At 45.5% G+C, this 14,831-nt stretch overlaps 1 protein-coding gene across 1 annotated transcript; it reads left to right on the top strand.

Annotated features, from left to right (window-relative positions):
• Positions 1-544: 544 nt before the first annotated feature.
• Positions 545-14,114, top strand: LOC126204073 (trypsin alpha-like). The gene is made up of 2 exons (XM_049938494.1): positions 545-844; positions 13,682-14,114. The coding sequence occupies exons 1-2, from the start codon at positions 545-547 to the stop codon at positions 14,078-14,080; spliced, it is 699 nt and encodes a 232-aa protein (XP_049794451.1). The 3' UTR covers positions 14,081-14,114.
• The last annotated feature ends 717 nt before the right edge of the window (positions 14,115-14,831 follow it).

Genomic DNA, 14,831 nt, shown 5'->3' with positions numbered 1-14,831 from the left:
ATTTGTTTCATATATTACCAAAATAATTACATTTTCCTATTCAGGAAAATGTCCCTTCCACTTAGACGTATTAAAAAATTCACCTATTGATTTGAAATCAAAAATAAAATTTCCTTTCTTTGTCTGATACTGAATGCTGCTTGAACACGAAGGTTCCACGTTAGCACTACTCAAAAAACAATCGAGTTTCCTCGCTTCAAGATACAGTGATACTTATCTGATAACTAGTTTATAATGACTAGTTTATAAATACCAGAATCGAAATGGAATGATAAACGAGACGAGCTCATTTGTTAAGATTAGAACTAACTTTGACCTTAAACGATGTACTACGCCATTGCTCAAAAATTTTAATATCCCTGATTGCAGGTAAAAACGTAAATGGGAAAACCAATTGCGCCAGACAGATCATTTTAAGCACAAAGCGGCATTATAAAAGGAAGCCGTCTTCAGGAGTAGGACACTCTCGGTGGCCACAATGTTGCGAGCACTTGTCATCGTGGTGTGCCTGTTGGTACCAGCCTTATCGGCCCCCAGAGCTAGGATGCCTTGGAGCAGGAGGGGCCATGGACGTATCGTGAATGGCAACGCGACCACCATATCAGAGTACCCGTGGAACCTCTCCATACAGTTCCTGGTCAGGCACGAGTGCGGCGCATCCATAATCAGCACGACGTGGGCAATGTCAGCCGGTCACTGCTTCTACGACGACGTCACCAAGATGTTGCTGCGGGCCGGATCGACGATACGCGAGAGTGGCGGCGTCGTCTTCAACATATCGAGAGTCGTTTATCACGAGAACTTCAACAGCACCAGTCTCGACAATGACATTGTTGTCGTGCAAGTAAGTTGGCGTTTCGTCTTATTCACTGTGTACCAGATCTACAGCGGTGCAAATTAATATAAAGACACGAAGTTATTTGTGGAAAAAAAACATGTTCACTGACGTATTTGGTACTGAACACGTTTTTCCCTTACAGTTTACAACAAATAATAACAAAATATATTCTCATTTACCCATTAGAATTAGGCCGAGTGACTTTTCAGCTAGGAAGGGGTGGAAGTTTATAGGCCGGCCGCGGTGGTCTTGCGGTTCTAGGCGCTGCAGTCCGGAACCACGGGACTGCTACGGTTGCAGGTTCGAATCCTGCCTCGGGCATGGATGTGTGTGATGTCCTTAGGTTAGTTAGGTTTAAGTAGTTCTAAGTTCTAGGGGACTGATGACCTCAGATGTTAAGTCCCATAGTGCTCAGAGCCATTTGAACCATTTTTTTTTTTTTTTTGAAGTTTATAAAGGCAGGTCCGCTAGATGACGCACACTGTGGTGAATGTCAACAGCTCACCACAGTTCCAATTTGGAGGTGTGTCTGCTACCATCGTAAGGCAGTTATTCTGATACCGTATATTACGGACTATAATACACTATGGACTATAAAATGTACATTAATTTTTAAGCAGTTTTTAAAGAAATAACATATTTACCATTTTTATTATTAGACTGCAAAGCCACACTAAAAAAGAAAAACAATTCTTATTTTATAAAACCGAACTGATATTTAAAATCCCCTTCCCCACTGTCATGTAATGCGCGGTTACCTCGGTCGCTCCTCTTGCTCCCAGTCTCCAGTACTTGGGGCAGTTGCCCCCCTCCGGCATCAACACTCCAATCACAGCACATGACATGACATCCTCCAGTCAAAACGCAACACTGCCCCTGCTCACGACTGTGTCACCTACTGCCACCTCAGAGAATGCCCCTTTTCATTCCTGACTGTCCTTGCCAATTTTACAACGTCATGCTCTCTGCCAGCTTTCGCCCTGACCTGTGGAAGACTTTTCGCGTCCTCTTATTCCTCAAACCCAAAAAACCCCCTTCCGTCGCCTCTTCCTATCGTCTTCAGTAAGGTCTTCGAGTCCATCCTCTCCAGTCGTATCCATCACCACCTCAATCAACACCACCTCCTTCCCCTTAACCATTGTGCCTTCCGACCCTCCTTCTCCGCTGAAGACCAACTCCTTAACCTCGTCCACCTTCTCTCCCACACTTGATTTAAATAGTAGATAATAGCTTCATCGGTCAATAGCACGTACGTGTAGTAACCGGAATGACGATCCCCAAGTCACCACTCATTTACAGAATATAGGTGCTACCACATAATCCTTCAATATGACCGATTGTGGTCAATACTGTGTATATACGACAGCAGTGGTGCCATCACCTAGTAATACACAACTTTTTAGTAACTTAATTAATGGCAGTCATGTCCATGTAGGTATTACGAGAGGGTAACATCATCCCATAATTTAGACTAGTTCTTTAAGTACATATTGACCTATGTCGGTCAATTATTTTAAGTGTGTTGACCGGAGCGATGTTCGCCAAGTTACACTTTAGCTTTAAGCGTATTTCCGCTGTCATTCCCTAAGTTCAATGGCAGTGGTCACCAGGTCTAAATTATGATGGCAGTGGTCCACACACAGTTTTTATAGTACGTGTGTGGATTACATCCATGGAGGCAAATTGAGTACCCCATTGCCACCACATTAATTCCTACTTTAGTGTTTTCTGCAACTCATAACCATAACTTCTCCAGGAAGCTCAATCAGGCACGTGCCTTAATTTTTTAACTTGATTCTAGACCATTTCAGGTCAAATATACTAACCTTGAATAATGAACATCTATTTTATATAGCACGTATTGCCGGATGTTACAGATTAGATATAGACTTGCTCCTAAGTTGAATCATGACCATTTGTGTGCTAAGTAAATAAGATGTTCATGTGTTGTAACCATAGCTAAGCAAGTGCTTAACAAGTACGTCTTAATAACTTCTAGGCCTAGTCGTAATGATGTTGGCTTTATATTAGCGAACCACTCCTAAGTTCTTCTTAGGTGAATAAACATCGTGTTTAAGCACAAAAATTTTCCTACATAGGCCATACCTTGTGAGCACATGTCTTCCTCATATCATTACCAATGAATACTTAATAAATGTTAAGACAGTCGATCTAAGTACGTTCTGCACAGGTTAACATTTACGCCCTTTTCCTCAACTATACCTTTTATTTCACCTTACTAACAAATTCAAGGTGAGGAGTTAAGTTCACGTCTTGCCCCAACAAGTAACTATCATACAGTTTATGCGTAGGCGCAAGGTATTGTGTCCACCTAGGCGGGCCTCATGACGCTACGGTCAGTTCCAGTACAGCACTCGTGACTGCCGCATCGCGGTCGCGAAGTGGGGCCGAGGTAGTTCCAAATAAGTTTTATAGTCTGACGATAATTTATGGATTTGTAGCTTTAGCTTGATTATGTCCACTATGGAAATATGGTAGTTACTGTTATTCTGAAGAAGATCGGGTTATCCTGACAGAAACCTAGGTAAATTCTAGGCAAATGGTGCAGCTTTGGCTGTTAATTATTAAAATTACTCAGCGCAACCCAAAACCCAACCACACTATGGCGCAAGTCGAAGAATCTGCAGCCTACACGGTCGCAGAACCATCTAAGCCTCTGATCCAGACCCTCCGCTCGGCTCTGTACCAGAGGACCAGAATCGGTCCTTCTGCTTTCATTTCGTAAGCAAGGCTGGCAGCCTTCACCACTTCTGGTAGCCATTCAAAACTAAAGAGAATCTCCTCTGATCCAAAGTGACACACATCATTGGTACCAACGTGAGCCACCACCTGCAGTTGGCTGCACCCTGTGCTCTTCATGGCATCCAGGAGGACTCACTCCACGTCTGGAATGACTCCACCAGGTATGCACACGGAGTTCACAATGGTTTTCTTCCCCTTCTTGGCGGCCATGTCTCTAAGGGGCCCCATAAAGCACCTAACGTTGGACCTCACAACTATCAATAATCCAACCCTCTGTGTTTGTCATGGCTGAGAGGTTTCCTCTGAAACAGGACAAGCGACGGCATCTGGCTCAGCAGCAGTGTCAGCCACAGATATCACCTGGAACCTGTTTGTCAGACTAATTTAGGGGGGGGGGGGGGGGGGGCGCTTATGTGAAGCCGCCTGGGAAGTCTTTCGCCGTCTGCTATGCCCTAGGGCGACCTTCCACTAGACCACAGACGAGGGGTCAACCTTAGTGCGAGCAGTAACTGGGCTGGCCACCAGTGAGAACCGATCACAGGACTCGGATGTGCTGGCCGTCTGTTGGATCCCCACAGCCAGGCCACAACACTGATGCCCATGCACTGCAGCCTCAAGCTGTGTAACTGAAGCCATCACAGCCTGGGGCTGAGAGTGAAGTGCACAAACTGGCTTGCATCCACACACAACTGTCACAGTCCCTGCCCATACGGAAGTCTGTGAAAAGCTAGACTATCCAGAAATGGACTATCTGCAGGTGCTCCGGAACTCTACTGCAGACACTGACGAAAAGGCAGGAATTGTCTCTAATAAGTTAGATTAATACGCAAATATTCAAAAACTTAACTACTGAAGCACTCAGGTAAAACTAAATAATTCGCCGCTGATGAGGAACTTGTAATATGTGATCAAATTGGTTTATTTTCCGACGCAAACGAAAACGCGAGAACCATCACACGCATAAACTCAAGAAACTAAACTACACTCCTGGAAATTGAAATAAGAACACCGTGAATTCATTGTCCCAGGAAGGGGAAACTTTATTGACACATTCCTGGGGTCAGATACATCACATGATCACACTGACAGAACCACAGGCACATAGACACAGGCAACAGAGCATGCAAAATGTCGGCACTAGTACAGTGTATATCCACCTTTCGCAGCAATGCAGGCTGCTATTCTCCCATGGAGACGATCGTAGAGATGCTGGATGTAGTCCTGTGGAACGGCTTGCCATGCCATTTCCACCTGGCGCCTCAGTTGGACCAGCGTTCGTGCTGGACGTGCAGACCGCGTGAGACGACGCTTCATCCAGTCCCAAACATGCTCAATGGGGGACAGATCCGGAGATCTTGCTGGCCAGGGTAGTTGACTTACACCTTCTAGAGCACGTTGGGTGGCACGGGATACATGCGGACGTGCATTGTCCTGTTGGAACAGCAAGTTCCCTTGCCGGTCTAGGAATGGTAGAACGATGGGTTCGATGACGGTTTGGATGTACCGTGCACTATTCAGTGTCCCCTCGACGATCACCAGTGGTGTACGGCCAGTGTAGGAGATTGCTCCCCACACCATGATGCCGGGTGTTGGCCCTGTGTGCCTCGGTCGTATGCAGTCCTGATTGTGGCGCTCACCTGCACGGCGCCAAACACGCATACGACCATCATTGGCACCAAAGCAGAAGCGACTCTCATCGCTGAAGACGACACGTCTCCATTCGTCCCTCCATTCACGCCTGTCGCGACACCACTGGAGGCGGGCTGCACGATGTTGGGGCGTGAGCGGAAGACGGCCTAACGGTGTGCGGGACCGTAGCCCAGCTTCATGGAGACGGTTGCGAATGGTCCTCGCCGATACCCCAGGAGCAACAGTGTCCCTAATTTGCTGGGAAGTGGCGGTGCGGTCCCCTACGGCACTGCGTAGGATCCTACGGTCTTGGCGTGCATCCGTGCGTCGCTGCGGTCCGGTCCCAGGTCGACGGGCACGTGCACCTTCCGCCGACCACTGGCGACAACATCGATGTACTGTGGAGACCTCACGCCCCACGTGTTGAGCAATTCGGCGGTACGTCCACCCGGCCTCCCGCATGCCCACTATACGCCCTCGCTCAAAGTCCGTCAACTGCACATACGGTTCACGTCCACGCTGTCGCGGCATGCTACCAGTGTTAAAGACTGCGATGGAGCTCCGTATGCCACGGCAAACTGGCTGACACTGACGGCGGCGGTGCACAAATGCTGCGCAGCTAGCGCCATTCGACGGCCAACACCGCGGTTCCTGGTGTGTCCGCTGTGCCGTGCGTGTGATCATTGCTTGTACAGCCCTCTCGCAGTGTCCGGAGCAAGTATGGTGGGTCTGACACACCGGTGTCAATGTGTTCTTTTTTCCATTTCCAGGAGTGTATTAAAGCACACATATGATGTTATAAAATTCGCTCCTGGTTAGCCGGCCGGAGTGGCCGAGCGGTTCTAGGCGCTACAGTCTGGAACCGCGCGACCGCTTCGGTCGCAGGTTCGAATCCTGCCTCGGGCATGGATGTGTGTGATGTCCTTAGGTTAGTTAAGTTTAAGTATTTCTAAGTTCTAGGGGACTGAAGACCTCGGATGTTAAGGGGCTCGTGGTGAGGACTCTAATGTAGGGACTTGCGTCTTCCTGCTGGGAAGGTACCGTATGACTATAGGATTTATTATTCTCGCCAGATACTGCTGAGAGTTAAGTTTTCCTTTAGCAGTTACCAAATGAGTGATTTTACCATATTCAATAGATCGCCAAACCATAACTCCACTTGATTTTGGGTCTCGATAATCGCTGCGTGCTTATCTTCCGCCATGTTGTTGACGGACACGACGGTCTGACCGCCGCATGTCAAAGGGAGACACCGTTGTAAACTACACAATGTCAGTGTCACAGATGACTGCGACCCTACATTACGCAAACACTCCACCTCTAAACCTGTGGCCATATTTCAGCTGCTGTCACCCATCTACTTGTCAGACCCAGTGGAACTAATTACCGACTCCTCGCGGTGTCCTCCTTCTGGTGGGTCAGTGCCTATTTGTTCTGCGGCGATCGTGTTATAGCCAATTTTGTGTGAAATCTGGAGGTCTAGCATTACGATGCCCCTCATGTTAATGATTCTACCTTCTTCCAATTTCGAAACAAGACGATAAGCTTGACGTTCACTCGAATACCGGCGGTCAGTGCTTCCAATAAGCTCCGCATTGCTCGACGCCAGAAACCAAAATTACCAAAATCACATGGCTGACAACAACTCGTAATAACGAGCTACCAACAAACACACAAATTTGGCGAACTTATTTATAATAACGGAACACCAACAATAGAGTAGGCACAAGCTTCGCAACTAGCTGTTAAGACTATCTTGGCTGATTGCAACTCAGGGTAACGGAATGCTCACAACAGAACAAACATCATTCCGCAACGTGCTATCAAAACTACCTTAGCTGATCACGACTCGTAGTAACGAACCGCTCACTACAGAGTAGACACAGTTCTGCAACAAGCTATCAAATCTACCCAACGTTTGTGAATAGTCTGATTCACAACAACAGGTTTCTGTGAGACTCGCAAGTCAAAGTCCACGACGTATACACTACCAAGGTGTATCAAAACAGACCCTGTGCCTATCCGCCAGTCAGAATCAGTCTAAGATATACAGTTGCGACACTCACTGCTGTGAGGAATGTTAGCGTCTGTTAATTGCGCCGGAACGAGCACCCCTAGCAGCGAGAAAGCAGCCGTAAAATTGAAGTTTGTTTTTAATTATTTTTCTAGTTAATTACTGAAATAGTTATTGTGTTCCAAGCATTAGTAAATTATCAAGAGACATTAATGTTCGTGAGATACACGTAAAACAGTCGAATCTCCCTGGTTCGGGTACATAAGCTACAACTTAATGGTGATGAAATACTTTCGAATATGTGTGTAATTGCAACTTATTCTGCTGAAAACAAGAGAACATAAACACATGCTTCATGCATGGGAAGAATGTATTTCTTTTGTTGTCTGTTCTTGTTGTGACAGGCACTTCGCTTCACATGTAATAACTTTGTAGGGAGCCTAATGTCTCGCACTGTCTTACACTTCACTCGATTTTCTAATACATAAATATATTTGTAAGTGTATTTGTTGCTGCCGTTTGTGGCTCAGCTGCAAGAACAATTGTGGAATCGGTTTCTTCTGTGTTGCGAAATAGTTTTATTGCTTTTGTTCTTTTATTATTACGTCTGTGTGGTTTTTTCTTCAGTCGCAGTTGTGATAAATTATCTGCTACGTTAAGTAATCTACGTATTACATTCCATAGACGTTTTCTATGTTCCACATTCACTGAATTGACTGGAAGTGTAGTGAACGAAACTGTACGTTTCTGAGTAGATATAAGATGCCTCTCTAGACATATCAAGTCTTCTGCTGTTTACTGGCAGTTTTTTGTACGTGAAGAATAAGACATTTTTCTTGTTGTTGCTACAATTTATTGTGCTACAGACGCTCCTGTCTGTAAAAACCATTCTCCAAATCAGTAAAAGCAATTACAATTCGCTTTCACAGGATCGCGCCAAACTCAACGGGAATAACTTCCTGGCCGCTTGTTGTGCCGCAGTTGCGGTGGGTAACAGAAAAGTGACGGAGTATCCAGACTGTTATATTAAACAAATCGTTCCCAACCTGGGGGTAATTACCCCTGCAGGGTGAAATGAAGTTTTCTGAGGGGTAAAATGTAAACGATTCAATTGTGTTTCAGTCGTGACTGTAGCTTATTTTCAGAAGATCATTACTATTATCACAATGTTGTAAGTCTAATATTGATTATAAAAGTTATCAATAATTACTTTCTCTCAATTAATGGCATTAATTCGATGTAGATTACAGGATTCTCACTTAGTCCACCCACTACGCACGTATTTTTTGCTTTGTCCCGTACATCGTTGATGGTAAAAGTGAGACATACACGTAACACACGCTAAATATCTTATGGAAGTGTCTTCTCCAAGTTGTAGACAGTACCTGCAGTAGTTCCAAAATTTCTTCAGCAGTAACTACATTAGGGCTACTATTGTGCTGAACCCAGTATTGGATGGATCTGAGCACTATGGGACTTAACATCTGAGGTCATCAGTCCCCTAGAACTTAGAATACTTAAACCTAACTAACCTAAGGACATCACACACCCATGCCCGAGGCAGGATTCGAACCTGCGACCGTAGCAGTCGCGCGGTTTCAGACTGAAGCGCCTAGAGCCGCTCGCCCACCGCGGCTGGCCACGCAGTATTATTATTATTTCTTTCCTTTCTCAGACGTTATCTATGGTTAAAAATGGAAAGTGACGCGTACCTTGATCAAGCGTGGCTTCCTTTTAACTGTGCGGTATATGTTACATTGCATTTAGGAACTTTCGGGTAATTGAACATGTATCAATAATTACAGATTTCTGTAGTTGTTTATATACGTTTGGATGTAGCTGTATTGCGTTGATGAACTGGTGGATATTGTGTGGTATGATTCCTGTAGTTGATAGTATAATTGTTATAATGTCAACTTTATCCTGATGCCACATGTCCTTGACTTCCTCAGCCAGTTGGATGTATTTTTCAATTTTTTCTCCTGTTTTCTTCTGTATATTTGTTGTATTGGGTATGGATATTTCGATTAGTTGTGTTAATTTCTTCTCTTTATTGGTGAGTATGATGTCAGGTTTGTTATGTGGTGTTGATTTATCTGTTATAATGGTTCTGTTCCAGTATAATTTGTACTCATCATTCTCCAGTACATCTTGTGGTGCATACTTGTATGTGTGAACGTGTTGTTTTATTCGTTTATGTTGTATGGCAAGTTGTTGATGTATTATTTTTGCTACATTGTCATGTCTTCTGATGTATTCTGTATTTGCTAGTATTGTACATCCGGTTGTGATGTGATCTGCTGTTTCTATTTGTTGTTTGCAAAGTCTGCATTTATCTGTTGTGGTATTGGTATCTTTAATAATATGCTTGCTGTAATATCTGATGTTTATTGTTTGATCCTGTACTGCAATCCTTCCGTCTCACTGTATATATCGCCTTTTCTTAGCCATGTGTTGGATGCGTCTTGATCGATGTGTGGCTGTGTTAGATGACATGGGTGCTTGCCATGTAGTGTTTTCTTTTTCCAATTTACTTTCTTTGTATCTGTTGATGTTATGTGATCTAAAGGGTTGTAGAAGTGGTTATGAAATTGCAGTGGTGTAGCCGATATATTTATGTGAGTGATTGCTTTGTGTATTTTGCTAGTTTCTGCTCGTTCTATAAAGAATTTTCTTAAATTGTCTACCTGTCCATAATGTAGGTTTTTTATGTCGACAAATCCCCTTCCTCCTTCCTTTCTGCATGTGAATCTTTCTGTTGCTGAATGTATGTGATGTATTCTATATTTGTGGCATTGTGATTATTATTATTATTATTATTATTATTATTATTATTACTATTACTGCTGTTATTACTATTAGTGTTTGTGGTCAGACACAAAGCTTTAACAGCCTGGAGCAATCACGTGATTTATGAGCAGTAAGTATAGTGCACACATTTTGTTTTGTTTGGTTTTAAATGGGGTTACAGTGTGCAGGTCAAGCAAATGCCGCAATAGAGAGGAGTAATGCAAGGGAAGTATTTTTTGTAACAAGTGTCTACCGCCACTGTGGATAGTTAGCTTTCTTATCTGAGAAGGAGTTCTAGGTAGCATTTGCGTGGCACCACGAATTCCTTCGTCATTCATCTAACAACAACCCCTCCCTCCCCCTTACGCATGCACGAACTAAAAATCATTCATCTTTCCTCATTTTAAAAATAAAAGTGTTCCAATAAAAGTCTTTCATTCTATGGTTTACGTAGGTGCTGAACTTGGTGATAATCTGGAGGAGGGGGTGGGGGCAACAGCCGGCAGAGGGGAGGGGCGAAGAGGGCGGCAGTAGTGGCTAATGTCTGGGTTCAGTCAGGGGTAATGGCCTAAGAAAGGTTGGGAACCGCCCTGTTAGACTGTGACCAGAGCTGCCCTCTTTGCGAGCAGCCCAAGCACTCCACCTCTTCTCGGTCAGCGCGCTACAGCTCACGGAGACGGTGCAGAATGGCGACCGCAGCACTGAGCGCTAAGTGAAAGAGCCGACGTGGCTAGAGTTCAAATCATCGCTGCGGTGCGGACCGACAAATCGGCACAACATTCACAGCCATTGGGAATGCTGTCCTGTGATCTGTAATTGAATTATTTGGGTAACGTTACACGTACCCTATACTCGTCATGCAATCACACCCATCTTCCTGTGCAGCAGAGCCTTTTTCTCTTTTATAAAAGTACTGAAAATACACTCATCAGCCAGAACATTGTGACCACCTACCTAATAGCCACTATGGCCACCTATGGCACGGATAACATCGTCGACGCGTTGTTGCGTGGGAGCGATGAGGCCTTGGTAGGCCGCTGGAGGAAGCTCTCACAATATCTGCACACAACAGTCAGATAATTCCCGAATATTTCGTCGAGGGTCACATTTAGATCTGGGGAGTTGAGGGGTCATCAAATCAACTGTAACTTGCCACTGTGGTCCTCGAAGCATTCCATCACATTCGCGGCCTTGTGACATGGCGCATTATCTTGTTGAAAAATGCCACTGACGTCGGGAAACATGATCGTCAGGAAGGGTTTCTGTACGATACTCCCTGGCCGTCATGGTGCCTTTCACGAACTCCACTGGATAAAACGGATGCCCACGTGAATGTTTCCCAGAGCATGATGGAGCCGCCGCCAGCTTGTATCCGTCCCGCGGTACAGGTGTCCAAGAGCTGTGGCCCTGGAAGACGACGGATTCGCGATCTCCCATTGGCATGATGAAGAAGGTATCGCAATTCATCGGACCATGCAACGCTCTACCATTGCTCCAAGGCCCATTGCGGATGGCCACATGCCCATTTCAGTCATAGTTGCGGATGTCGTGGTGTTAACATTGGCTGCGGAGGCCCAATTGTTAGCAGTGTTCGATGCACTGTGTGTTCAGACACGCTTGCACACTGCCCAGAATTAATGTCTGATGTTAGTTCCGCCACAGTTCGCCGCCTGCCCTATTTTACCAGTCTGCCCAGCCTACGAGTTCGATACCTGTAATGGGATGTGATCTGCCAAACCCACGGCGTCTGGAAGTCGTTTCACGATTGTTTCGCCACAGAACTCTTCGGAAATGCTCGTGTCGAGCCTCCGAGCCGTCATAATCTGCCCTCGGTCAAACTTGGATATATTGTGCGCCTTCTACATCTACATCCATACTCCGCAAGCCACCTGACGGTGTGTGGCGGAGGGTACTTTGACTACGTCTATCGGTTCTCCCTGCTATTCCAGTCTCGTATTGTTCGTGGAAAGAAAGATTGTCGGTATGCCTCTGTGTGGGCTCTAATCTCTCTGATTTTATCCTCATGGTCTCTTCGCGAGTTATACGTAGGAGGGAGCAATATATTGCTTGCCTCTTCGGTGAAGGTCTGTTCTCGAAACTTCAACAAAAGCCCGTACCGAGCTGCTGAGCGTCTCTCCTGAAGAACCTTCCACTGGAGTTTATCTATCATCTCCGTAACGCTTTCGCGATTACTAAATGATCCTTTAACGAAGCGCGCTGCTCTCCGTTGGATCTTCTCTATCTCCTCTATCAACCCCATCTGGCACGGATCCCACACCGGTGAGCAATACTGAAGCAGTGGGCGAAAAAGTGTATAGTAACCTACTTCCTATGTTTTCGGATTGCATTTCCTTAGGATTCTTCCAATGAATCTCAGTCTGCCATCTACTTTACCGATGATCAACTTTATATGATCATTCCATTTTAAATCACTCCTAGTGCCTACTCCCAGATAATTTATGGAATTAACTGCTTCCAGTTGCTGACCTGCTATATTGTAGCTAAATGATAAGGGATCTTTCTTTCTCTGTATTCGCAGCACGTTACACTTGTCTACATTGAGATTCAATTGCCATTCCCTGCACCATGCGTCAATTCGTTGCAGATCCTCCTGCATTTCAGTACAATTTACCATTGTTACAACCTCTCGATATACCACAGCATCATCCGCAAAAAGCCTCAGTGAACTTCCGATGTTATCCACAAGGTCATTTATGTATATTGTGAATAGCAACGATCCTAAGACCCTCCCCTGCGGCACACCTGAAATCACTCTTACTTCGGAAGACTTCTCTCCATTGAGAATGACATGCTGAGTTCTGATTTCTAGGAACTCTTCAATCCAATCACAGAATTGGTCTGATAGTCAATATGCTCTTACTTTGTTTATTAAACGACTGTGGGGAACTGCATCGAACGCCTTGCGGAAATCAAGAAACACGGCATCTACCTGGGAACCCGTGTCTGTGGCCCTCTTAGTCTCGAGGACGAATAGCGCGAGCTGGGTTTCACACGATCGTCTTTTTCGAAACCCATGCTAATTCCTACGAAGTAGATTTCTAGTCTCCAGGAAAGTCACTATGCTCGAACATAATACGTGTTCCAAAATTCTACAACTGATCGACGTTAGAGATATAGGTCTATAGCTCTGCACATATATTCGACGTCCCTTCTTGAAAACAGGGATGACCTGTGCCCTTTTCCAATCCTTTTGAACGCTACGCTCTTCTAGAGACCTATGGTACACTGCTGCAAGAAGGGGGGCAAGTTCCTTCGCGTACTCTGTGTAAAATGGAACTGGTACAGCATCAGGTCCAGCGGCCTTTCCTCTTTTGAGCGATTTTAATTGTTTCTCTGTCGTCTTCCCCAGTCTACACACAGATAGCACGGTCACTGATACTACATGCACCATACGTGTGTCTGACTAGCTTTCATTCCTTGCGAGCTGACGCTGCTATCGCCTGGACGGTTTACATCGCTTCTAGGCCGATGGTCATAATATTCTGGGTGATCAGTGTAAGCTCGCGTGAGGAATTTACTCGTAATCAACTCATCCCACATGTGTTTGTGTTATAACAGTTCCCATTTCAGTCAGTATATTATAGAGATGTTCTAGTCCTTATGAGAAACTTTTCGTATGTTCACAGCCCTCTGAACCATTCCCGCTCGGACCGAACATCCAGCCCGTCAAGCTGCCTACAGACGGATACGAGGCTCCTGCAGGCCTACCTGTCACTGCTACTGGCTGGGGACTGGATCAAAATTTCCAGAGACCAGAGGAATTGCTAAAAGTGGACCTGTACGTTGACCAAACATCGGTTTGCAGTAAGATATTTGCCGATATCCTTCCAGTCACCGACAGTATGATGTGTGCCGGCAACATCCACAAGGGCGTCTGCTTTGGTGATTCCGGAAGTCCGCTGGTGTCCGGAAACATGCAGGTCGGCATCGTGTCCTGGGGCGACGAGGACTGCGAATACCCTCTGGCGATGTACACCGACGTCGGGTATATGCGCGGCTGGATCAGAAACATTACTGGAGTGTGACAGGCGTCACTGACTAACGTGCAAACCATTTTGTAATTGAGGGAAGGAGATTAATGACCTTGTTTTCTGTTGTATTTACTTTCAAATAAACAATACCCATCGAATTTCGTTTATTGCTTGCTTCTGTTCAGTCACATAGATTTTAAATACAACAAAATCCATACATCCATACATATTATAAAAATGTATGTATCTGCGTGTGTATGTGTGTGTGTGTGTGTGTGTGTGTCTGTTTCTATGTATGTACGTATGACACAGGCGCGGCTCCTGCAGATCACTGCAGCCAGAGTAGCGAGCTGGGCTGCAAGGTTCCATCCCAGGTGGACGTGCTTCTCTCTATCACGTCATCAGAGAACGGAGACATTTTATGAGGCGACTCATCACGTCTATTGTTGCTGCAGACAGGGAGCATGCAGAGACACAGGCCATCATCTCCCTCAGCATCACAGATTATTACTGTGCTCTCTGTGTGGCTCGTCAGCGGCGTGACAATAACGTCGAGGACGTGCTACAGATCTCCCACTTTCAGGAAGAGCACAGGGAGACGACACATTCTTACCAAGCAAGATGAAGCAGTGGTTCCACACTATACTCGCATATGGAAGGCGTCCACCCATTCAGATTTAGATTTTCCATTGTATCCCTAAATCACTTCAGGCAAATACCGGGTTGGTTCCTTTGAAATGGCAAGGCCGACTTCCTCCCAAATCTGATGGAACCGATGACATCAACCATCACGTCACGTTCTCGG

The sequence above is a fragment of the Schistocerca nitens genome, chromosome 9 (assembly GCF_023898315.1).
Source record: "Schistocerca nitens isolate TAMUIC-IGC-003100 chromosome 9, iqSchNite1.1, whole genome shotgun sequence".
NCBI classification, from domain to species: domain Eukaryota; kingdom Metazoa; phylum Arthropoda; class Insecta; order Orthoptera; family Acrididae; genus Schistocerca; species Schistocerca nitens.
This window is presented reverse-complemented; position numbering and strand designations above follow the sequence as displayed.